Here is a 26,428-nt window from a genome sequence, read left to right on the forward strand (position 1 = left end):
GCCCTCGTAAAAATGGAATTGCAGGTTCCTCGATATTTTCGCAATCAAATTTATTATTTCCCTACGCTTCTGTAACTTTCCAAACGTAAAAATGAAATCACGAGTGTCGTGCTCCAAATTGTACACAAACGATAGAAGAATAGAAAGAAGCCTGGATGGAACCATTTTGAATCATTTACGAGGTCCGATGCAACAAACGGATGAGTTCCGTGTCGTGAACTTCCAAGACATGATTCAAACATTTCGCACCAAAATCAAAATACAGATCTGCGGTAGATATCACGGTACTGTTTCGGTAAATGCTAAATGGAACGATTTTTAGGTATTATAGTATTCTTTAACACGTTGGCTACCAAGCCAAAACTACATAACCTAAAAATTGTCGTAAATCCGGTCTAGATCGTTTTATTTCAACGTCTTAACTTGACAATTAATTTTTGTTGGGGAAAACCCTGTTCGTAAATGGACGACTTGGTAGTCAAAGTGCCGATAGAGGTTCTACCCGAGAAAAAAAACAGATCATTTTCTACCATGGAAGAGTCACGACAGACTAATTTAAAACGATTATGCACCAGAATTATTCCATGAAAAACAATTAGTGTGCGGTACGTCGCTCATAAGCCAATTAAATTGGTCCACTTAACGTTATGTGTGTTCACTGTGTGTGCACATACATCAAACAATAGATGGAATTTGGAATAATTACGACAAAGCCGTCCAACTGGTGCCCCCGATTCCTTTGCAATCTGATCATCGATTAATTCGCAAAAAATAAAGTTCCTCTAAAGTACCAAAAATCTACATTTACGATACAAAGAGATTTCTTTAATGTAGGCACTTGGATTACGAATGTTTCGCGGCATTGTTTAAAAATGTTTTTTCCCTAGTAGGTACATCTCTTACCTTTCTTTTACTCGAGAAAAATTTCACTTTTTTCTCCTTTAGCTACTCGTTTTTATTATTAAGTATTCTACTACTGTAATCGAATAATAATATTCATTGCGTTTACTTTTTCTTTTGTTTAGTCTCGACCATTTCTAATACATATCTCTTATTATTTCATTCTTTGTTATTATATAATAACAATAATGTTCCTGAGCATAAAGTTGGACAGCCCTGATCTAACTTTTCACAAACGGTAAGAATATTTTCACGACGAAAACAAACATTCGTCGTTAGAAAATGTCCTCGATGGTAAAGATATTTAACAAGCATACTAACCTTCTTTCTAATCATAACAACCAAACTAAAATCAATATACAATGTTACCACACAAATTATATATCTGTTAACGATTCGGTGCAAATCCACGAAATCTAAAAAATATAGAAAAATAAACAAGAAATTGTTTGTATTTGCGTGTATGTATTGCACTTGTTTCAAGCTTTAACTTTTTAATTAAATACTTTTTCCAGACTACAACGCGAATGATAATTCTTTCTAAAATCAGATTTTTATGTGCAGAATTTTTGTACTTTTAAGTTAAGAATTTGTTTTGTATTTGTGTAATTGTAACAAGTGTATACACGGGGTATAACGTGTTCGATACTGCGTTAAATAATTTTTCGAATTTCACACTACTGTGCATACATATATCGATGACAGCACTGCAAATAAAATTCTTACCAAATGCAAGTAACACGATTGTTCAAAGAGAATCTTTACCTGGATCTCTCGATCAGGTTCTACAGAATTTTCCGTTTATTCGTAACTAAAAATCTATGGAAACGACTATAGAGATTATAAAACATTTAAGGAACAAAAACGAGGTAAAACAGTGTCTCTTGTTAATCAAGTTTCTATCAATGATTATCTGTTAACTACTTATTGGATTTTGTTTAACCGCATAGAAAAAAACATAATGTATCACAACTTCTTTATACTTTGTAAACGAAATAATTGTTCGTAAAATCTGAACATGGCGTACCTGACATTTCCATACATTTATTCAACAATGTCTTTCGTTCAGCTGCACCCAGACCACCTAACACTTTCATCAAACTTGGAAACCGAATTAGTAATGTGTAATTACCAACAATTATTTTTTCATATCGAACCGCTACACGTTTTCGTTATATGTACATACATATAATGGTAAAGCACTTTTATAACATTGTTATATTTATACTTGTTCATTTCATATACTACCAACTATTTTACTTTGTTACTTTTATTATATAAAAATATTTACTACGATGTAAAATTAGTACTTATTATCATTAGACATCATGTTATTAATACTAGATAATAAAATACGTTATCAAGTGCATGTTATACATATAATATATACATTTTCCTTTTAGCATTCATCGAAAAGTTTTTCTAATATCGTAAGAATTCTTTCGAATAAAAATATGAAACGTAATAAATATTTCCTTGTAACGAAGATTTTTCCAACAATTCGATAAAAATTCAGCCAACATACTCGTGTAAATAAAATGAAATGCCTATGCATTGCTTAAACCACGAAATATACATAATGAAGCAATTACGCGATCATCGTTCATCAACGATTAAATAAACATAATTTAGGCGATAAAATGGTAATTGTTTGTAATAACTTTCTTATATTATAAAATTCAACAAATTGTCTTGGATAATTTGTCAAGAATAGGAAAGAAAGAAATACGTTAAATTGTCTGTTGCACGGGTGCAGTGAACGAAAGACACGGATTCTTGCGCCGGATGAACTTCATGGTTTCAACGAGCTATGTACCTACTTTCCTGTGTGTTTTTGATGGTCAAGCGATCGTATTATTCTGCATTTCTGCAAACTCTTTCGACACCTTACACACGTAATATAAACGTTCGTAAAGATCAGTCGTACAGCCGAAATCCCGGAGATCATTCAACCAGTAAGAAGACGTGTGTCTGCTAGTGTCGATGTACGTAATTAAGTATCCTCTGCTAGGCGATTCTTGCGAAACTACCAGTTTCGTATGATCGTCGAAGAAATTCACTTGTAAAAGAGGTACCGTCAATTCCATCACGATAGTCTTGTCTGTTCGCAACCATCTTCTCATTCGCGGTATGCAAACGTTTTTCGGCTGCTTCGAAACGGTTCGATATTCCTTAATTTCACCACCTTTAACAGAGTTTAATTACGTGCTTACGCTATAGTATAATTAAATTTTCATTGTCTAAAAAAACGTCACAGTGCATCTGTCAAAAATATTATACTATGCCGTTAAAAAATCAGAATGGATGGAGATTTATTTCTAGCCTCCGTACACGATACGGGGTATGTACATACATGTATCGATTATCAACAAAAGAATCTAACGTTAACGACTGTTGCGTATAATAATAAAAACTAAAAGTTATAGGATTATTCGTAAAGTGTCTTTTGCGCAGAGTAAATTTATTTCTATTTCATGTAATTGTACCTTCGGTCATGTAATTATCCATATATTGGGTGAAACGTTGGAGCAACTCGAGTTTCTTTTGCAGAGCGGCAGGGACGTCGTCCTCTCTATGGTATCTCGTTACTTCGTCCTCGGTAGTCATATACTCCACCCTTCTTTGCAAATGGAAACGTATTTTTAAACAAATTAAGTTGAATTAAATCGGATATTGAACGCTTCGCGCTTTGATTCAGCGAATATCCAGAGGATGTCCCATGGCAATTCGGAACAAAACTACATCTCTAAAACATTTTTATGACTTTTTCTCGAGCGTTTGGTAACTGGAGATGAGAAATGGATTTTATACGTAAAAACGCCAAGTAAAAACGTTGCTGAACTGTAAAGTAAGAACCACCGCAAGGATATCTATCGCAAGTTAGATTTAATCAAGGCTTACTTTGTACTTTGAATCGAAAGCAAATAATGATAGAATTACGAATGTTTTGTAGGGACGGTATAATGGTTTGTGAAAAAGATGGAAGGGTGTTATCGAAACGAAAAGAGAGTTACCGATCAGATGAGATACCGGATGGCCTAATATCAATCGTTGCTCTGGTTAATTGTTCGCTTTGTTCGAAAAACCGATTTAATTTAATAATGTTGTTAAAATATAAAAACTCACTGAAACAATGATACCGACCTTCTGTCGTGTGTGTAACTAATTTTCGTATTGTCATTGAAGAGAACGCCGACAGACTTGTCAGAAAGTTGAAAACTTAGGCCGTATTTGTTGGAGTAATCGATCCACTTTGTGATGAAAAGGGGCACAACGTCATCTACGGACGGTGGATTTTCTAACATGTTTTTATGCTTTATTTCGGCGATGCATGCCTCCAATGCTCGGTGCATCAGCACACTTTGAGCCACGTATCCCATCTTTTTGTGGTCCGGGCAAAGCACGCTGCTCAATCGTTGTCTGAATTTTGGAACTTTCGGAAGCTTTTTGGCCAACCAACTGATCACTTTCATCCCTTTTCGCAAACTTTTCCGAGATCTGTTGCTTTGATGTTGCTGTTGCGGTTGCGATTGCGGTTGCGGTTGCTGCTGTTGTTGTTGTTGTTGTTGTTGTTGTTGTTGTTGTTGTTGTTGTTGTTGTTGTTGTTGTTGTTGCTGCTGCTGCTGCTGCTGCTGCTGATGCTGGTGGTGTTGTTGTTGCGGTTGCTGAGACTGCTGCACATGCATTGTTTGTTGCTGGTACCGATGCGATAATTCTTGCGATAATATGTTCGGCCAAACCTGAAAGCATGTAAAAACATTTTGCCAATGTAGAAATGAAATGAAAAGCGAAATGAAATATTTCATTACTGTTCGAAACACAATTTGAAAATTGTCTGTTTCGTTCGACTGGGGAAAAAACCGTAAAAATGATTAGAGACGGATTAAAGTGTTACAAGTCACGATTAAACGGTATCGAAAAATACGCAAGTCGGAATAAATACAATACATATCTTTTTATTGCGCATACAGTGTAAATATTATAAATAAAATAGAGTAAAATATTATTCTATATTATTCTTAGGGCATAATATTGATTTTCAAATTTGTGAATGTAAATAACTTCCGCTCTTTCTTCTAAGGTGTAATCGCACAAGTTTGCAGTTGAATTTCCAAACAACTTTCACTTAATGTTGGGAGCGATGATGGTTTAGTTTATTGTTTCGAATCCTTGTTTATACTTTCGTTGAGTTATATTCGTGATTATCTGTGTATCATTTGTTCGATTTAATTTCTTTTTTTTTATCTTCTTGTGTTTTTTTGTCAAAATTACCGGCGTTTGTTCGGATCTTTATACTTTGTTCAGAGGGCTCTTGCTTTTAATACTGCTGCGTCGTGTATCGTTTCCGGATATAATCTGCGCTAATCTGTAGCAATAATCGAGACTAATTTTATCTCGTTCATATTTTCTGCGGGTGGCAATCTAGAAATTTTTTTTTTTTTTTTTTACGTCAGCCCTTTCCACTTGCAATAATATGCTCTGCCATCCGACGATATACGATCAATTGTCGTTTCATCTTGAAATAATTTCAAAATCTTGCAATAATCTTCCTGATGTAATTTTAAATGTCACTGTTGCTTTATTTGCAACACTATAAATTTCTTCTAATTAAATATAATCGATCATATAGTTTTCTATAAAATAACGCGATTTTTTCTATCGATACCAAAACCCCTGAAAAGCCCTTTTCGCAGTCATTCGATATAATATCCATCTTTCACCTCCAGCGATCAATCTATCGAAAAATGGCTCGGAATTACACATATGTATTCGATCGAAAACGTAAGACAATTGTTATTCGTTCAGCCGAGAGGGAAAAGATTTTAAGCTGACCAAGTATTCGAGTTTAATTACTTTTTTCCCACAAAGTCCGTGATCTTGCATTCTTTTTCAACTTTTTTTTTGTTTTCAAACAATCGTATTTCACACCATTTTATTCGAGATAGCTGATTATATGTAGAAAAGAAATGAAAAGAAATGTTCGTAGAACCGACGAGGGCAGAAAAAAATAAAAGGTTTACTCTGTAAGAAATAATCGAAGGTAAAACGACTAATAGGGAAATTTACCTGATTTTTATTGAATTTCTGATTTCTAGAAGCCGTGGAGTTGGAAGAGGGCGACGCCATGGGATCGATTATCGAGGCGTGTGGCATTTGGTAGCAACAGGTATGAGGTAAGGAAACTGGTACGTATTCCTTGGTGAGATAAGCGTGTTCTTTCACCCTTTCCAAAGACGGTCTCAGTTCAGGATTCGGTTGGAGAAGCCATCTTATGAGATTCTGCCCGCTTCGACTCGCCATCGTGTCGTCAACTTGTTGGTAATGATTGTTACATATCCTGGCATAAGTTTCCGTTAGCGTGGTGGTGTCAAAAGGTGGCTGGCCCACCAGCAGCGCATAAAGTATGCATCCGAGAGCCCAAACATCCGCTTCGTAACTGTACGCTTGTTTATACAACACTTCCGGCGCGATGTAATTCGGTGTTCCGCATATTGTCCTACGCATACAAACAAATATATCTATCTCTAACGTCGAATCGAACCACGATTAGAAATATAATCTACACGATACATCGTTCTTTTTATACAATTATTACTTTTAGTCGAAACATTATTATCGTAATTGGATCAAGAATGCAACGTAAAAAATAAATAAAAGAAGAGAGAGTATCGATGTTAGTGAAAATACGTGATATAGAATTCGTGTAAGTACCTGTTAATTTCAACACAAGTATAACAGGGTGTACGACCACCCGTGGGAGAACATTTTAATGGGAGATTCTAGAGGGCAAAATACAGACGAAAATCAACAATATCAATTTCTCGATCGAGGCATCGTTAAAAAGTTATTAACAAGATTAAATTAACAAATTTCAAATCGTCAAATTCAAAAAAAAAAATTCAAACGTTAATAACCGTTTAACGAAGCCTCCGTGAACAAATTGGTATTCTTGATTTTCCTCTTATTTTGGCCTTTAGAATCTCCCATTAAAATTTTCCCCAGGGATGGCCAAACACCCTATACATATGTACATATGTATAAAAAAAACTTACACTCGTCTGCGCTGTCCGTCCGGTCTCGTCGCCAGTCCGAAATCTCCTATCTTGACGATCATGCGATCCGATAGGAACATGTTTCCTGGCTTCAAATCTCGATGAACAACTTTCTGAGAGTGAATATACGCGACCCCGGTTACCATTTGTTTCATGTAATACCGTGCTTCCGGTTCCGTGACTTTGCCACGGTACTTCAGCACGTGCATCAAACTCTGTCAAACAGAAACAACAGTTATCCCCTGTCGCGTGTCGAACGAGGATTGTCAAATTGATTAATCCGCTATAAAAGAAAACTGACACGTATGTTTTCTGCGTCCACGTGTTGATAAATCACAATTTTCAGCAGGAAAAAAGGAAACCCGTTAGATGCGAGACATTAACCGGTTATGTGACCGAAACCATAACGAATAACTTGTCTTTTGAGAGCGATGTTTGCGCGGCGTGGCCTTATATCGTTACCAGAATATACATAGTTAAGAGAGAGAATGTAATTTCTACCATACTCGCTACGACAATGGGAATTATTTTACCGCGAATTTCACGGGGCATTTATGTGCATACAAGGATCGCCGAACATACAAACTAGTTGACAAACATAATTGGAAACACGTTCGCGAGAAAAGAATATTACGAGGAAAAGCGATTTCGCCAAGTAATTGTAAGTATCTGTACTTCGTGCGAAACGCGCGGTAACTAATGTATACCGCGAGAGGTTCGATAACTTTTTTAATAGTTTGTTACGCGTAGAAATGTTTGGATTGGTAATGCAAACGATTCGAGCGTGGAATAATCAAGAGATTAGCTGACGATCCGGCACATCCTAACGGTACAAACAAGTGAACAGATCAGCCGCGGAGAGTGCAAGTGGTTGTTCCTTTTTCTGGCCGTACGAGCTCTTACCGACACTAAACAACAAAATCAATTCATTTCTAGTTAAATTACGCGCTTTCGACGACGCGAATGATCGTAAAATGAATGCGCGTAAAATAATAACACTTTTACAGATTCGTTAAAGCTGAATAAAAGTAGGAAGATAAATAAATGACACATTTCCTGGCCAAAATATTCGTTCAATTTTGCTCCTCGCTGTAATTAATAAAACCAACGCGTAACAATTCATTTATAACGTTTACCGTGAAATATTTTTATAACTCTCGTTGTCTCTCGTGTTATATGTATGTTACAAAATAAAGAGGGGGAAACAAAAAAAAGGAATTAAGTAATACATACATATGTATAAGGAGTTGTGTATCTCTGATGCGTCGCGAGTAGTGTTTGAAGCTGATCGTGTAAGAACCTTCAAATCCATTTTAATAGTTTAGAAGGAAGGAATGTCTGTTTGAAGGTGAACGTATTATTCTCGAGGCTTCCAGGGGAACGAGCATCGAAGCAATTCTATTTCTTTAAATGGGCTATAAATTGTTCAAGAGTCGGATGTAAGCTGGGGGCCTTTCAGAGAGCTCTCGGTGATCTTTCTGACCAAGTTCCTCGGAAGAACGAGGCTTTATCTAACAGGTACCTATATGTATACGCGAACTTCTCTCATTCTTCGAATAGAAGGGGGATCGGGTGGGGGGCTGGCTGGCTGGCTGGCTGGCTCGAAAGGAGAAGGTTGGGAAATTCTTGCGAGCGTATACATAGAGAGAATGTACCGTAGGAAACTGTGCAAGCAGGTAGGTATGGGACATACGATACCTTTCGAGGACAGGCTTCCAGAAGCATGTACACGTTAAGCTTATCCTCAAAGTAGTGATGCATCTGGACAACATTCACATGATTCAGCTCTTTGTGGATCATAATCTCTCGTGCGATCTACAACGAATAGATCAATATTATTCTCGCTGAGCGTTCGAGGCCACCCGAAAAACTTTTAACGATTATTTTAATCGCGATCTCTGCACCATTCGGCTCTCTTACTTACTGTTATGTTTCTCATAGCGGTGAAACCGTTTAGAAACAACGACAGACAGGCACACGGTTACAAAATTCTACCTAGAGCGGCGGACGCGTTTATACTATTATTCCAACCTGTATCATTTACATGACTTTGTTGGTTACAGGCACTAGATAATATTTTATAAAATTATTCTCTCTCTACGATATTTCCAACAAGAAAATCTCATGTTAAAGATTGTCCGAAAGTACATACGGTATATGACCGCCACTATACAGGGTGTTTGGCCACTGGCCTGGGAGAACATTTTAATGGGAGATTCTAGTGAGCAAAATAAAACGAAAGAAATTCAAGAATATCAATTTGTTGATCGAGGAGGTTTCGTTAAAAAGTTATTAACAAAATTTCAAATCATTCATGGAAAAATTATTTTAGTGTGGTCGGAAATGTTTCTATAATTTTTTAACGAAGCCTCGATCAACAAATTAGTATCCTTGATTTTCGTCTTATTTTGCCCTCCGGAATTCCCCATTAAAATGTTCTCCCAGGGGTGGCCGACACACCCTCCTGTACGTCGGTTATTTTATTAATCGATATTCTTATACGAACCTTTTGCATATGAATTTTTTGCATTCGATTTTTTGGAATTATTTTACAGGCGTATTGGTTTCCATTGCTGACGTCGGTCATCAGGTACACCCTCGCGAAACCACCCTAAAAATAAAACGAAAGGACACGTGAATAACAATTGTGTTAGAAACGTAGAAATAAATAAATGCCTGAAGCAGGCCATGCCATGTGCTTAAAGGAGGATCGGCCAGGACACTTGGAAAAAGGAGGGCCCGTTAATATTGGCAACGGTGCCCCCATCACGACCCTGGTTTTCTGTCAGGGTATACAGAATTCTATTGGATTTTCTATTGGCCGTGAGCACACATAAAATACACTTTTATAATGTATTATATACTAATGCCTATGGTACACGAATATAAATAATATCTTCGTTTTTTTGTTAAGCAGGACAAAGAAAAGGAACGGATGAAAAGCTCGGATTCGATTTTCCAATGTCCCCCTGCAACATCCGTTTGTTTCGTTTTGCCCGACCGAGAAGGGTGTTTCCTTCTTCGGGAACGTAACGTTTGCTTTCGTTCTTTAAGAACATCTTTGAATGATCGTTTATTGCCTTGCCACGGTACGTTTTGCGAACATTCCAGTAAACACTATTTCCACGACGTTGCGTTCTTTCCCAGAATTTTCAAACTCATGCTTCCCCCCTTCAACAACACTTTTACCCAAACAAATTCTATTCTATTATTTCTTATTTGTATTCAACGATTTCAACTTTTGGCGATCAGTGATCACATTTTCGATCGGATGAAATATTTCATTAGAAACGCTTCGATCATTTTCTTTCAAAAAATTTCGTTACTCGGAAATAATAGAAAAGAGCAGACCAGATATACCAGAAATAATAACGAAGCTCGTCGTGCAGTAGGTGGCTCGTAAATACGCACGACGACGTTACTGTTTTCTTAGTTAAAAAGGGTGCGTGCGTGTGCATTTCGCGGGCTGATTACCAGAATAACTCATTCGAAAATATCTCGCGACATTACGAAAACTTGGTTTGTCGCGACTGTGTGACGTCACACGGTCCAAGGTACATACGTACTTATGTAGGTACAGGGTTATCCATTTATTCGGAGATTACACGACGCGAACGAATAAGCGATTGCTTGCATCATGAAAGTTATCGTATCGTATTGCAGATAGAAACAAAATGATTGAAATTCTGTAACATTCGCTGGTGCGAATCGACGATGTGCGATTTTCTCGAAACTTGTAGCTCACCCCATAGGTACTTAAGTACCTACTGTCGTTTCTTATCGTACTTTATAAGTAATTTTTTCAAGAAATATCTTGTCAGTCTGAAACACGCGCTCCAAGTATGTACATAATTGCTCATGTACGAGTTTAAAAAAGTAAATGCAACATGCCGTTAAAAATATTTGTGACGCGTTCGGAGAATATTGTTTCAAGTGTGACGAAACGTCGGAGATGGTTTGCCAAATTTCGAGAATTTCGGGAATTTTTCACCTTCCCGATGAACCAAGATCCGCTGGCCCAATAACGTTTCATTTCCAACGATTAAAAGCTGTAATTGATGAAGCAGAACGTCGTTTAACGATTTCAGAAATAACAGCGGTACCGCTGAGACAATTAACAAACGATCGTGAAAAATTCACTCGTATCTCCAAACATTTTTTCAGATGAAAATTCTAAAAGTTCTTTCACGGAAGAAACCATTGAAAACGATGGGTAAAAATAAATGGGTAAGTATTATTACTTTATACTTGAAATTAGCATCGAAAAACGGTACGAATTATAGGCTGGAATTTAGTATGCAGTTATTAAATACGTAACGAGCTACGAGCCAACGAGTAACAATTTTAACTTGGAATATCTCTGCCGTAGCAATTGCATAGGTTTTAAGTAGCGGTTAAAAAGTTGTTGAAATTTTTTTAGCATCAGAGTGACCGTATTGCCTTGCTATAAATAGCAAGCTACCCGTACGGTTTAACGCATTTATGGTTGGTAACAAGGGTGCGTGTATTTTTAGATATTCCTGCTACTCTCCTAAATACATATGTACATTCCCCGTGCGTATTTTTACTGATCATAAAGGTATTAAATGGGCTGCCGATAAACAAGAACGAATATCCAGCATTTCCGTTTAACAATATACACCATCACGGATTAAAAAATAAATTATTCCACGGTTCGGACAGCTGCGAGTAAATAGACGATATGTTTATCTTGGAAAATATACTACCGACCAAAAGTCTCGAATCGATTAAGCGAATTAAAGAAAATAGGATCAATGGAACGCCGTTAAAACAACTAAGGAAGATTTGCTAGTGAAAAAACTAACAAGCAACCCCTTTTTCAGTCTGCACCATTTTTACCAAAGAGATGGATAAGAGATTTCTTTAATTGGTCTATCGTTAAAAAAAACCGCCCTCGTTACTTTTAATTATGGTCTAATATAGTTGGTCATCCTGGCATTGAGTTTTTTAATTGTTTCTAATTTTACATTGTTCTCTGTTCCTTTTAAAAGAAAGAAGCAGTGTTTATTCAATAGCAGTAGAGTAAAGGTGCCATTTTACTTTTTATTACTTCCAAGATGGAAGAACAATAAGGACAAATTTCAAACAAAGCCACTATCTTATACACTTCCTTCCCCACCCCATACACACGCAATAACTGCCTAAACGGTCGAATAGAACGTGAAAGTAATATGTATAATTTAAATATTGACCGACGCCGCGCCGCGCCGCGCCGCGCCGCGCCGCGCCGCTTCTTTTCACAACTGTTTCGCATTTATACGAATAACAATACGTACAGTTTGAAGGTTTGTACAGTGGACAGTTATTAGAGCAATGCAGTTACGAAATACCAAAGAACGCGTGAACAGCTGCCTCCAAAGTGGCCGTTCTATATTTATTATTCCACTTTATGAATGGATCTCGTGACGCCATTAATAAAATACAGACGTGGATACTTGTAAACTAAACTGTCCGCGTCTAACGAATTTTTATTGAAACGTTAGGTCATTTTTTATTTGAAAATAATACCGTAACACTCTCGTAGGAAAATTATGAACACTAAATCGACGTCTGAACAGAAAAATCTAACCATTGTTTGATTTTACAAACATCTGAATTTCCAACCGCGTTCAAATATTTCGTGAAAAGTTCATTTAAATGAGTATGGCTCGCTATTTTTTGTTCGTGGCAGTTGGTTGGTTAGGTCTGTAGAAAACTTGCCCGGTTTCGTATTATGCGACAATAATAACATAGAATGCAATGAAAACGAAAGCAATAAAAGGCTGTGAAACGTGTAGAAAAATGGTTTGAATAAATATTTGTTTAAATTGTTCGTCTCGCCTCTACCGTGATTATAAAAATAATCGGAATTAAGAATTAAGTAAAGAAAGATTATGAATTTAAAGAATTCAGAAGTAATTGATCAGCCACAACGGTATCGGTGTCTTTTATTTCGAGATAAGAGCACAGACGACATTACCATGCGTAGACGCATCTAAATATACTTATCGATTTGACAAACTGCCAGAGTAGTTTCTATTTACCGCTAAATAAGTATCTACTGCAGCCGTATCTTGTTTAGTTTGATACATGGCAAGTGGGTCTAATTATGTGCCTTGTTCCTTTTTCCCTTAGCTTGGCCTCCTTTTCATCTTATCTCTCTTCTTTCCACACTTTCATCATTTATACAATCTACAAGTATACCTACAAGTACATCAAATGTTCTATTTCCTTTATACATATGTATATACATATTTATTAGTCGTTACATAAATTATCAGGCCACCTTTTCCATCTTACCACTTTCTAACCTTACAATTTCTTTTACGATACCAACAAATACAGAAATTCTTTTTTGCCGTATTCGACATTCGAGTAGAAAAAGAAAAAAAGTTTCTAACAATATCGATCGAATGACTGCTCGAGACAAATTGCGAAATAAAGTTCGACTCCCCGAATAGGAACTCTGCGTACGGTATACATACATATATCGATTAGAAAAAGTGAATGGACCGTAAATGAAATGATTTCTCTACAATCGAATCTTTATAATCGAAGGTAAGTACATACATATGTACCTACATGTATACATATAGACCAAGGCATACCAAAGAAACCGGTCGTGGTCTCATTTTCTCCTTGAAGCTGGTGCACATACACGAAAGTATGCGGCGAACGCTTGCATTTAGTAGAACACATTCAACTAATGAAATATGCACGTTAAACCAAAGCATTTTATACATATATACATACATAGACAGAGACTGGTGTGCGTTGCGTTGGAGGATATTGGCAGCAGACAGACAGTCGGGACCGAAACTGACCAAAGTTGAAAGGAGGTTAATCTTCCAGGAAATTCGGTGTCTCTTTTTTCAGAGAGCGTGAGCAAGATAGAGATCCATAACACGACGCACCGACACACAGATATCTCACGTTAGATTGAGAAACATAAACATACTTGACCGCCGAGACAAACTGGAAACATTTCCAAGAACTGTAAGGGGGAACAGCGACCGACCAATTCCCAAAGTATGTACATACTTAAGTACCTATGTATCGGTGTAATATAACAAGAGAGAAATAACAAACGACTGGGTCCTAAAATCACACAAATTAAATCAGCGTGTAAATTTTTTCCACCGCTGATAGCAACCGGAGGATTTCCTAAATAAACTTACGAAGCGAAAATGGCTTCGTACGACAACTTGTCGCCCCAGAGATCGAACAAGGTTAATGAATCGTGATGCTCTTTCCTTTACGTAACGTAGACAGCAAATCGTTTCTAATACCTATTATCTATGTGCAAATTTATCGAACCGCGACAATTTAACATCACATTTGAACAGAACAAGACTAAACATTCTTATTTTAAATTATTACCTCAAGTGCAATGTACTTACGTAATCTTTTATCGGTCCAAAGAATTTTTTAACATTAGTTTAAATAAATTAAATAGTTGATTGATAAATGAAAATATAAATTTACCATGTCATTTCTTTATTTTACTTGACATTTTTTCCAGACACGATTCCATAAATAGGCACGAATATTCAAAGTTTATTTTCAAAATCCTTCGAAGCAAGCCGAAATCTGGCATGTTTGGTTTAAGTTGTGTTTAAGATAAATTACACGCAAAGCAATCTGAAATAGGCGTGCGTCCTCGATAGAAATTTAAATTTGAAATTACATTCGTGTACAGTCTTTAGATTTCCTTGCACGAACATCTATTTCTCCGAAAATTGTTTACTTTCCTTAAAAGATACATACATAAGAATACTCGACATAATTACCAATCTAACATTTATCATGATATAAACGCCATTTTACCTAACCAGAAAAAAAAGACCATAGCTTCCTAAGCAACTTGTAATACTAACCGAATACGACCGTACATACATATGTAGGTGTAGGGATGGCGTGGAAAATCACTAACATTGATTTATCACAAAATCATGACCACGCTCGTGATTAAACTCCATTCACGACCGTGATCCGAAAGATGGCGTTTTAGTGGCGGTTCACGTAAACTGTGGAAATGATATAATAATGTAGTATAAGCAATGAAAACGGCTGGGTTAGATCTGGGTTATTATTTAAAAATAACAACATGGATAATTCGTGAAAAGTGAAAAGAACGCTCCCCGTCGATCACGAATCTCGCTGTGAAAAATCACCATGATTGGGAATAAACGTGATCGAATGACGAGTGATTAAAAAGTAGCAAGCAGTTGACGCCATCTCCAGACTATACGCATTAAAGCAGCTTCTCGACTATCACGTAACTATCCTAGTAATCGATAAGATGAGATGTCTAATTGGGGCAGAATATTTATACTGCCGGCAGCGCGAACTACTTCATTAATAGTCGAGAAGCTCGACTGATTATTTTCGACATCCTATTTTTATTCCTATTATCGACGTTCCTTGAGCTTGACCTTTCATTAGCCTACCCATCGTATACATCGTAGTTTCTTCGTCAGCTGATTTCCGAGTGCCCTTCGACGAGACAATCGATTTATGTACACTTTGTTTCTCATTTCTAGAACACTCGCTTCAAATTTGTTTAGTCATTGATATTGAACAAACACAGCGAATCAAACTAATATTCGGACGATCGAAGCCCCTAACCCAGACCTATCACCCCCACACATCATCGTACCCTAGATTGTTACTTATTTGCAGATGGTTAAAATTTTTATTCTAAATGTTCTTCAAACCTTCTCCCCCTCCCAGAGTATTTTTAATTCGTAAAAAAGTAATCTCTATACCATATTTTAAAGTTGAATAATTGAAAAATGTTCATGGTTCATAACCACAAGTGCTCCCCTGTACGGTGTGCAGCTGCTGTCGACGCACTTTACTCGCGAAAGGGATCATAAATTCCATTTCACGGCAATCTATCTGATCGTCGGATGTCAACTGCCATAAGGCGCCGATTGAAATATAAAAAAAATTAGATGTATTTATGTAATGGGTAATCATTATTACAAACGATGAAACAAATCGTTTAGAAAAATATCTGGAAACGGGATGCAATTTCTGTCTAAAGATAAGAGTTTTTTTTTGTTGCTGCTTTTGTTCAAAGACGGAAGTACATGTACTTACATACTTACACATAATGTGCTGTGTGCATCATTCTTCCAAGAAGGACGATAAAGAACGATTAGGCGCGAGAGATCTATGTATAAATGGGAGATACGGTAAACCCGCGGTTAATGGGGGAAAAAAAGCACTAGTCATGCGGTGATTATCAGCCTTCCACTTTTGCGAAATTACGCGCGAAACGCATCATAAGATAAAATTTTATAAATTTTCTAGCAATGTATCGTTCGATAGAAAAAATTGAAATTCCAATTTAAAAAATTACCACATCGCATCGTTGGAAAGAGGCAAACTAGATTTACTTAAATGTAATTAAACATTTTGCTAGTTTTCACATTTCTAGTTCAGGCTAATCACGTGGATATCGTCGCCTAATGGAAACACGAAAGTTATTCAACGTTCGAAAGTGTCTCATGAGCGAGACAATCGAAAAGTGGAAGATATGTATGTAGGTACTCTGGCACGATGTTGTAAAGGAAAGGCAGGGGAACAGATAAGAAGAATAGAAACACCCCGTACAAACAACAAATGAGAATTGCATCCGCAGAAGATACTCCTACCTATTTAGCGAGATAAACGCTGAATCATTCGTTTCAAATTTCTCGAACATAACCGAACGATAGCTGTAGATGTATACATTCTATGAAAACGTTCGGTATTAAATATAAAATGGTTTTAAATAAAAAGAAAAACCATTAATGGCCGAGATCACGCCAAGAATATAAAAAACTTATTAAAGTTTGAAAAAGAGAGTGAATGTACATAAAATTGTATAGAATATGTGTAACTCGATTAAACGTTTTAAAATAACACGATATTATACGGATAGAAGGGTTTATTAAAGATGTGCGCGACAATAGCGCAACGTAATTAGAGAACGTTTAATTGGATAATATACATCTGTTAAAATATTCTCATTGTTCGGTGGAAAGCACGGAATAAATTCCCAAGGAAGCTCGATCTATGAAATTAATTTAATAGGCAGGAGTAATTCCGTCCTGCATAGAAATGATGAGAACTGCGTATATTATGCACGTACACCGTCCTATGAAAGAAAAAAGGAAGTAAACGAGGAAAGAAAAGGATATGGAGGAACAGAGAAAGGAGAGGAAGAGACCCATCCGTTGAGCTTATCCTCCTGGTTCTTCGGAACACTCGAGTCGAGCCAATCAGTGAAAGGCGCAACGTGTCATTGACATATGTACATATGTATGTACGCATGTATAATAAACGTGGACGAAACATGTCTCTTGTATAGTTACGAGCAATTATTAGTGCGTCCAAGTTTCGGTTAGAAGCCAAGCCTAAATAATTAAGGTAGTAGTAATTACTCTCTAGTAGTTCATAATCACATTCAACAAGTATTGTTGTAACGTAAGCTATTTAACTACGTTAATGTGACATTGATCGAGAAAGATAAGAACGAGAAAGACTTGCAAAACGTTCCTGGGTTTAATTAAACAATAAATATATGTACTATCAAACGTTCTGAAACAACTTTGGTGTCTCTGTAAAAGAAGCAAGTAAGTCGAAAAGTGATTGAAACCGATACACAGTGGCTGAATTAAAAACTACTTAAAGTGGTAACACGTTAGGCGGTTGAACCTGTTGGATTTGATGAAACAGGTATTAAAGATGAAGCGTGACTGAAAGTTCGATTTCTAACATGAGATGCGAGGCAAAGTAACGCCCAAGCAACCTGGTGCGGATAATCTGGATGACGAAACAACGACCGGTTTTCTCCAACAGAGGATACAGTTTGAGAGTGCATCCTCTGAAATTATCCGTCTCTCTCTCTCTCTCTCTCTCTCTCTCTCTCTCTCTCTCTCCTTCTTTCCTGGCGACGCGACGAGAAAAGCCACGCAAAATCGCATCTTGCTACCGATTGATCGAACCGGAGACAAAAGATACTTCCTACGGCCAGTAAATCGATACTGATCGATGTGCACCATTGCTTCGCCGATATTTTCGGAATCTCGCTTGCCAAATGTCGCGAAATCAGTCCGCCGGCATCATGCGAAAGATTGCATTACGTAACAAAAAGACACACACACACACACACACACACACAAACGCGCGCGCAAGGTGCCCTGCGGAAGCTTGAAAATCAATCTCTTTCGATAGAGACTGTTTTTATCGGGGTTTTGTAAAAAAAAAAATGGATTGTTGGCGACGATCTTCGAACGTACTGAAATGCAACGAAGTTCGGGTCGATTGATAACCGAGCTCTCCGATCCAATAAAATATCTATGTTCGAGCCAAGAAGAATCAACGAAACTGATGAAAAAATAAAGCTTTATTTTTTTTTCGAAGAAACATTCTGGTCTCGAATTCTAATAAAATTATTCACCTATTTCCATAACTAAATACAACTTTGATACAATAACCTTTCCTAGAAGCAGAACGTAAATAACTGTTTGCCATCAGATGGTTAGATTACATATTTTTGATTTGCAAAAAATATACGCTAATAGGATTAGCGTATCCATCAAACAAGAGGAAAATAAATATAATCGCTGCTTTGCAACGTATAGAAATTGTTTTCCATCTTGTATCGTGACTTGAGCTTCGTTTAACATCTGTCGTCACGACTAAATATTTTAACAAGCTCAAATCTCGCAAAGTACTCTGCACGCTTGTTATGCGTGTTAAATGAACGCGACAATTCTATGCCAACCTTCACTTAACTGCGCGTTTAAACAAAACGATTCTCAAGTTCTTTACGCTGTAAAAGTGTTTTACGCAAACTATCTTTAAAACGAACGAAACTTCTAAGCTGGAATCGGTAGCTTGACGTTATGAAGAAAAATTCATTTACGTGCTTCGACGATTCTCACAATCGCGGTTACAAACTAGTAAGGCAAACAACTTACGGTACACTTGTCAGTATTTAATTCGGAACATAACCTCCATTAACGTTAACAACATCTTTCCATTTTGATGGCAACAAATTTTCCGCGTATCTGAAATAATTTTAACGCGTATCGTTAATTTTGTACGAAACGATAAAAAATTCTAAATTGATTAAAAACGAAATGCTTTTGTAGGAAATATGCAAGTTCTGTAAGCAGTAAGTAAGTACCTAAGTAGGTACATATGTACATACTGTGGTCCGGTGACTTAAAGTCCCGCAAGAGAAGTCGGCTCGGACCGCCCATCTGTCTATCTTGCTCCCTTGCTCTCAGCCAGTCCTGATGCGTGTGTGGAACTGCCGCGACGAATAGCGAACCAGAGTTGAATGTGTACGTGGGAATAGCTGTATCCCTTCTACTTTTCTCGCATTCCTGTCCACGGGACTTGAAGTCAGCGGAGGACAGTAGGATCTATCGATTGATCTGTACCGTCGTTTCCTAAATGTTCATTTTTTGCGTCACGAGATCCAACGATATGTATGTACCTATGTAGGTACATCGAAAGCGTTCGAAAGATTAAGAAACTCTATGTGACAGGACGTCCGGAAGCTGTAGTTGGGCCGATGGTGGTCATTTGAACGCTTCCGGCGAAGCTCGGCAACTGCACGTTACCGCAGGATTCGCATGACCATAACTTGGGAACAAACTCAAGTACCTACATACTACTTACAGCACGTTGTATTAATACGAATTTTTATCTTCTCGTTTCGGATGTATTCTATATTTAAAACTATTGGACGAACAAAATGAAACTACAATTAATAGAGAATATGTATATGTATATAATATAGAATGCGTTTCTTTCGCTTTGTTCGATTCTTTCCCACGTTTCTATTGAATTTTCAACGCTCGATGATATTGTTTCTCGTTTGAGTAACTTTCCAAGTTTCGGGAAAGGCGAAAACGCGACGGATCGAATGGTGAATAGACACGAACGGTTCAAGATTTCTGAATTGAATTTTCCTGCGTTTCTTTCGCATTATATTCCGACGGAACAAACATTTTTGCCGCGTAACGAAAGCTGACCGTATTTGCTGCTCTTTGTCATCTTTTTCAGGCGACGGCGGACCGTGGAATGTGTTGAATCAACTTTTTCAGACAATTCTTCGAACAATTGGATTTTATTCCACGATAGTAAAATGTTCACTTTCTTTGTCCTCGGATTCGAGACTCAACCTGACGGCTACGACCCTCCCCTCAGACTCGAAATATTATCAAGTTTCTTCAAATTCATTTACTATTTTTATAATAGAAAATATTGGATCGGTAGGAAAACTGAAAAGGAAAGAAAATTCTATACCTGTCAGAGAAAGCAAAATTGCATTTCATCGGATTTCTAAACCTTTCACTTCTCATTTGATTGAATCTGGCTTTAGTAGAATTCTTTATCTACTATTACAAACTCGTGATTGCCTCGATATTGGAAAGAGATGGCTTCTATTCACACCGAGCAACGCCACAACCAACAGTGGCAATATTTTCGAATAATATTTTTAACGTTATTCTATTATTATGTTTTTCTATTTTATTATACATTTTGCATTAGTGTACCTTGTTGTACAATATTCCATATCATTCTACTAGAATCATCAATGTGAAAACTTTTACCCTTTGTGGTAAAGACGTTTAAACGGTTGGACGTTCGTTATTTTTCATTTCTAACGTTATGCCAAAACCAAAAGCGTGAACGTTATCGCGAAACCTGACGACTACAGAGATAAATAAAAGAAGAAGGCCACGAGTGAAGCAAAATTAAGAAACATTAGCAGACAATGCTGAAATCTTAGATTCCTTTTGCTGAAATATACATACATATGTATGTATACATACTGTCTTATCCTATCTATCTACTAGACTTGTTTATCAATGAGTTGGTAATGTTTTTTCAACGTTTTCAGTCTATCGTCTGTTCTCGTCGGAACATTTTTTAAATATTTATATGTATAAAATTTGATTTAAATACTTTAAGATAGAAATGAATACCGAACGATTATTACTTTACACCGTTGATTTAAATCCAGTTATCGAATCGAAGGCGAGTATTAAATTGATATTTCAAGTAAGTACAGGAACGCTGAATGAATGCTAGCAATTAATCTCATACTTGAGTTATATGGCGGGAAGAAATGACGGTCGATGTTGGACATAACTTTCGAACCAATTAGAGCAGATAGTACGTAAACAGTCGCTATTAACCCAAATATCAAAGTAAAGAAATTGTAGAAACAACGGGCAGCGAATGTTACACATTACCCTATATGTATTTCTGGTCCTACTAAAGTGTATACATACATACTATACCAACTCTGATAACACCAATAATTACTACTATTTTCTTGCTATTTTCTAATTCTATGCTTGCCAAAAAGAACGACTGGAAGGAACGTTCTTAAATTTTTAGCTTGAAATATACATACATAAAATTCACGATAAAAAGAAGATAAAATGTATGTAATGCTATAATATAACTTGGAGATTTGAAAAATGATACTCGTTGTAATTGGAGGAGAAGAGAGGATCGATAGAGTTTAGAGACTAGAAAACTCGTGTACCATCCTACAGATATACACACAGTCCAACGTTTCATCTATCGAGAATGATAGAATGTGTATAAATAAAGCTGCAATCGATTTTAGTATTTCTAAAGGTACGTTAATTCAGAGAAAACTGTCTGGAAATTTCGAGGAAGAATGTCCTTGGCTCTGTATGTCCTTTCGGGGATAAGAAACGGAAAAGAAATAATTGCAGAAGCGAGAAAGAAGAAGCAAGAAGAGTAGAATGAAAATAAAAATAGGAAAACGAACAAGAAGAAGATAGATAGCTCTCGACCGACAACGATAAAACTTGTTGAGATGACGATGAGTGTGCCGAGTGTGCCGAGTGTGCCGAGTGTGCCGAGTGTGCCGAGTGTGGGGAAAACTATAAACGATGGTTGCATGAAAACTATACGAATTCTACTTAATTATTTTTCAGCATTTCTTTAATACCGTTAGCAAACTTCTTGACATTGTTTAAAACAGTGTCCTTATAGAAATTTCGACCGCTGTACCAACCAGATCATGGCTGGTTTATTATCAACAATGGCGACGATTAAGATATCATTTGCGATAAAAATTCGCAGCAACAGATTCGTATCAATCACATGTTTCCTAATGTAAAAATCATATCTATACGTATAATACGTACTCGTAATTACTACATATATCGCGCCATATCGCTTTCTAAATAAAAACTGACAGTTAATACCGATAATAGGAAAGCCGTTAAAGGTGATCCTGATAATAAACAAGCTTCGTTGTCGTACTGCGTGCAGAAGAAATCATAACCGTAATCTGTAATAAAATCCGTTACGCAGAATATCTGACGAGCACGCAAAATACACGTTTGTTTTTCAGTAGTTCTTCTCGAAAACGAAACTTTGGACGAACACAATTCATCCCGCCGTTATAAACTTATTTTCAGACTTGTATATTTGCTCCGTCTGTTTATAATACAGTTTTTGCACGGCAATTTGGTAACAACTTTTTCGTTGCGCGAAAAAATGTAAGAAACGAAAGTGACGCAAGACACAAGATACATTAAGATTTTCATTTTTTAATACCTATTACGTCACGTTAACGGTATTCCATTATTGTAGAAGAATGTTTACCAAGTTGGATAACCAAAGTAATGATTCTGCTTCGATCTTTTCCTGACCTTTTATTACAAAAGGGAAGATGGATTGATTAATAGATATAGAAAGAAATTTTAAGCAGAAAATTGTGAGAAACTATAGAGAATATACATATGTATACCGATCGAAGAATGTAACATCGTCTTCCAAGAGGATAGGAATCCCAAAGATATGCTAAAGGTAGGTTGGAATCACGGTCTGGATTTTGGATTCTGGACTGGCTAAAAAAATATTTGCAAGGTGGATGTAAATAATTCCCATTACACTTATGGTTATGGGAACTATGTAGTTTAGGAATAACGGGAATAGAAATGTTTAAAAATGAAAACATTAAAGAAATCGTCGCGTCGCTGTTATAGCAGATGAACAAAATATTAATTTACAACGATTGTTTGGGTATTTGGAAATCAAGTACTGCGCCAATACATATGTACTTACGTATTAGAAATGGCGTCCAACCAATCACCAACAGTGATTTAGCAGAGTGATCGGAAAATCACGATCACGCTCGTGATTAAAGTGAAAAGAACGCTCCCCGCCAATGAAAAGCAATCACGAATCACTGTGAAAAATCACCATGATTGGGAGGAATGCGCGTGATCGAAATGACGTGCGACGAGTGATTAAAAAGTATCGAGCAGTCGTCACGGCATCTCGTTTATTTACAAACAGAGTCTCTTACCTTGCCAAGAAATTGTCCTTTGTGGTAAGCGTTTCCCTGAACCGGATCAACCACGTAATCCGACTCCTGCTCCGTAGAATTATTCCAGGAAGACGTAGACGGTCCTGCCGTGATCACGCTGGTCGTCCTTATCAAAGACGAGGCGGTATTACCGAAATGACTTCCACTCGCCGACAAAGTAACGTTACTCGTGCTGGTGGTGGTGGTGGTGGTGGTGGTGGTGGTGGTGGTGGTGGTGGCGGTCGCGACATTCGCGAGGTTCGTTGTCGAGGAGATGTCCTGAACGTTGCTACCTCCTCTGGACGAAGGTTGCGCGTTAGACGCGTAAATAAGCGTGGAGGTACGCGTCGTCGTGCACGTTTCCTCGTCGTCGCGGAAAGTGACGATGTTTTCCTTGGGCGTATCGATGAGGCAGCCGGGATGCGACGAGTACGAGGAGAATTCCGCTTCCAAGGGTAACGAGGACGCACCGGGTTTTCGACTTTTTCTCCTTACCAGGCTTTGCAGGGACGCGGAACTCTTGGAAAAACTGTGACGCGGACGATTGTTGACGGGTCTGGCGCTACCAGCTGATTCGATTCTCTTTTTAGCGCAGTCGTTCTCAGGAATGGTTTTGGTGGTCTCGTTTGCTTCCTCGTTGCATCGTCCAACGACCCCCGCCGCCTCTAAGAAACGGCAAGCTATCGTTTCGGTATGCAAGTCGACCGGCATCGTCTCCAGGAGGAAACTCTTGCTCGTCGTTTCGTACTCTCGCGGCGGCGACGAACTCCCGACTTGCACCTCGACCATACTCGAAGGCAACATCTCTAATTCTAGCTTCATCGGATTTGCGCGAGGAGATCTTGCCGTGAGCAGGCAAGATGCTCGTAAGTACTTACTTCTCCTAAGAAATCAATTATTTAGCGCACCCTGAACGGTAACGCCGATTCTATCCTCGTTGCGTTGCGTTTCGTTTCTCCGTCAGCGTATACGTTATATGTATACACTACGATTCCGCGAACCGTGGTCGTTCCGCAGGATGACATGTTACGTTTGATTTCGGCATTTAACACGGACGACGCCTACTCCTTGACATCCATCACACACGTGCACTCGCGAGATATCGCTCGATAACGGCGCGTCGCGACATGAAACGCGCGCTGCGACAGAACGATCGACTGGCTGGGAATGCAACGTGATTGCGAGAAAAAGAAAATAACGCGTCCGGAAATGCGTGTGGAAGTGGGTGCGCGATGTTGCCGCAGGAACCGAAACGCACGCGCTCTCTTATCTCCGATGGACCAGCAACGCTCACACCCCAATCGCTCCACCAGTCGAATCGCCACTGTTCCGCGCGCACCGACCCAACGACCGACACCCTCGGTCTCGGTCTCGCCTATCCCCCCCCCCACCCCACCCCACACCCTTTCCCACCATTGCTGCCACCTGAGCGCTCAGTGCCGTCAATAAACCCTATTTACTTTGACATTTTCTTCCGTCAAACGAACAATATTTACGAATCTTTTCCACCCGTATCTATCTATACCGACTAAGTTAACATTCCACTTTAAACGGTTATACCAGAAATTCCTCTTTTTATAAAATCAATCGCCTAAGCGATAATCCATACGCAACCGACGACGCGCCGGATCAAACTTTAAACGCGTTTTTCTCGACATTATATTATTATTATTATTATTATTATTATGTTGCAATGACGTTAGACTGATTTTTATACATATATTGCTCTTTTTAGAACGTACGATTTTATTTTACCGATAGAAGCGTTACTGGAAACAAAGTGTTCCTTTCTACCCGTTTCTATTGGAAGGAGAATGTCGAATACAAGACAATGAATAAATCTATTTACCAACATGCATGGTATCGGAACACTGCAAAACTGAAATACATACATTTGTTACACCGTGTCTTTAATTGCATGCTGCGATGAATACAAAACGGATCAGAGAATTCTACACGGTGGTGAAACGTGAGAAACTGCATTGTTTCTAATATGTATCGTGCAAAAGGGAAATGCAGTGTTCTTTTACTTCCAAGACGAAAGCTGGTTTCGAATTTAATAAAATGAACATGTATTCTTGTAAATGTCTGATTAAATAATCTTCGATTTCTTTCACATTTCTAACACATTCCTACCGACATTTTCTCCAAGGACATGGCGTTAAACGGTTCATTTCCGTAGATATAGGGCTTAAAAAATAATGAACGTGCTGTGTATATAAAATTTCGTAAATGATTGATTGTACGGCGAGAGGGAGACGGTATGTAATGGTTGGCGTAATCGTACGGCCCTGATTCTACTATTTGCTTCGTTGTCCTCGTGTTCGATCTCCTTGCTTCCTTCTGCTCGTTCGCTTCTCTTCTACTTTCTCTTTCTCTCCTCGCTCCCATACCAGAACTCTACTGCCGTCAAAGGGGGAACACGCATCGTCCCATCATGCGTATTCGGTCATTCACACAAGATATACCTGTTCCAACATTTCAGATGCGCTAAGTGCACATCTAAATATAGGAACGGTATAACAAGAAAGAACTTGGTTTTAGAAGCTAAAGCAACAACTGTCATATGTTTCATAAACTCTCTTCGTTTCGTAATAAGCTAACGTACTTACCATCCGGATTTGGAGGTCTGTCTGTGCTCCAGTACCGACGAGAAAAGAGCGGCTGAAAAATATAGGACACACGATCAATTCTAGATAACGTAATAACTAATAATTGTTTAAATACATCGAGAAAAGATGATTAAACTTATACATATAGACGTTCCTATTTATTTATTTATTTATTTATTTATACTTGCAAGTTCATTCGAATAGAACGATTTTGAACGTTATTAAAAAGTATATTTGTCGAAATGTGAGAAATGTTTATTATGAATGAAGGAAACGCATGGTCTATTTAGAATTATTTCAAGTACTTTCAGTGTCGTGATAGCCGTAATAATATACGCTTACCTCATCGCCAACAGAAAGTGAAATATGTATGTACATCATGCATACACGCCGAACGGATACAGTATACCAAATGAATCGTTTCTGTTCATTAAAACCAGTACATACTTAAGTACATAGTTAGGTATTGTAACGAAACTGCTAACAGTAACCGA

At 37.7% G+C, this 26,428-nt stretch overlaps 2 protein-coding genes across 3 annotated transcripts in view; one reads left to right on the forward strand and one right to left on the reverse strand.

Moving 5' to 3' along the window:
• The window catches only part of LOC122404395 (fibrillin-2-like), a 35,841-nt gene extending 14,800 nt beyond the window's left edge, over positions 1-21,041 (forward strand). Inside the window, exons 20-21 of the mRNA XM_043408334.1 lie at positions 20,776-20,798; positions 21,032-21,041. The gene's annotated coding sequence lies outside the window, so the exon portion shown is untranslated. The remainder of the gene's footprint in view (positions 1-20,775; positions 20,799-21,031) is intronic.
• Positions 2,310-24,622, reverse strand: LOC122404402 (serine/threonine-protein kinase PLK1-like). 2 transcript variants are annotated; one of them, XM_043408342.1, is made up of 8 exons: positions 23,323-24,622; positions 9,460-9,564; positions 8,652-8,768; positions 6,954-7,168; positions 5,968-6,397; positions 4,045-4,640; positions 3,387-3,517; positions 2,310-3,085 (listed from the first exon to the last, which is right to left on the reverse strand). In XM_043408342.1, exons 1-8 carry the CDS (start codon positions 24,142-24,144, stop codon positions 2,742-2,744), a joined length of 2,760 nt encoding a protein of 919 aa, XP_043264277.1. In that variant the 5' UTR covers positions 24,145-24,622; the 3' UTR covers positions 2,310-2,741. The 2 variants fall into 2 exon arrangements, with proteins under 2 accessions (XP_043264277.1, XP_043264274.1); XM_043408339.1 differs by having other exon boundaries at positions 3,387-3,520.
• Between the last annotated feature and the right edge of the window lie 1,806 nt (positions 24,623-26,428).

This window comes from Colletes gigas, unplaced genomic scaffold (genome assembly GCF_013123115.1).
Source record: "Colletes gigas isolate AHSC1104 unplaced genomic scaffold, ASM1312311v1 Colletes_gigas_Sc00002, whole genome shotgun sequence".
NCBI lineage: Eukaryota > Metazoa > Arthropoda > Insecta > Hymenoptera > Colletidae > Colletes > Colletes gigas.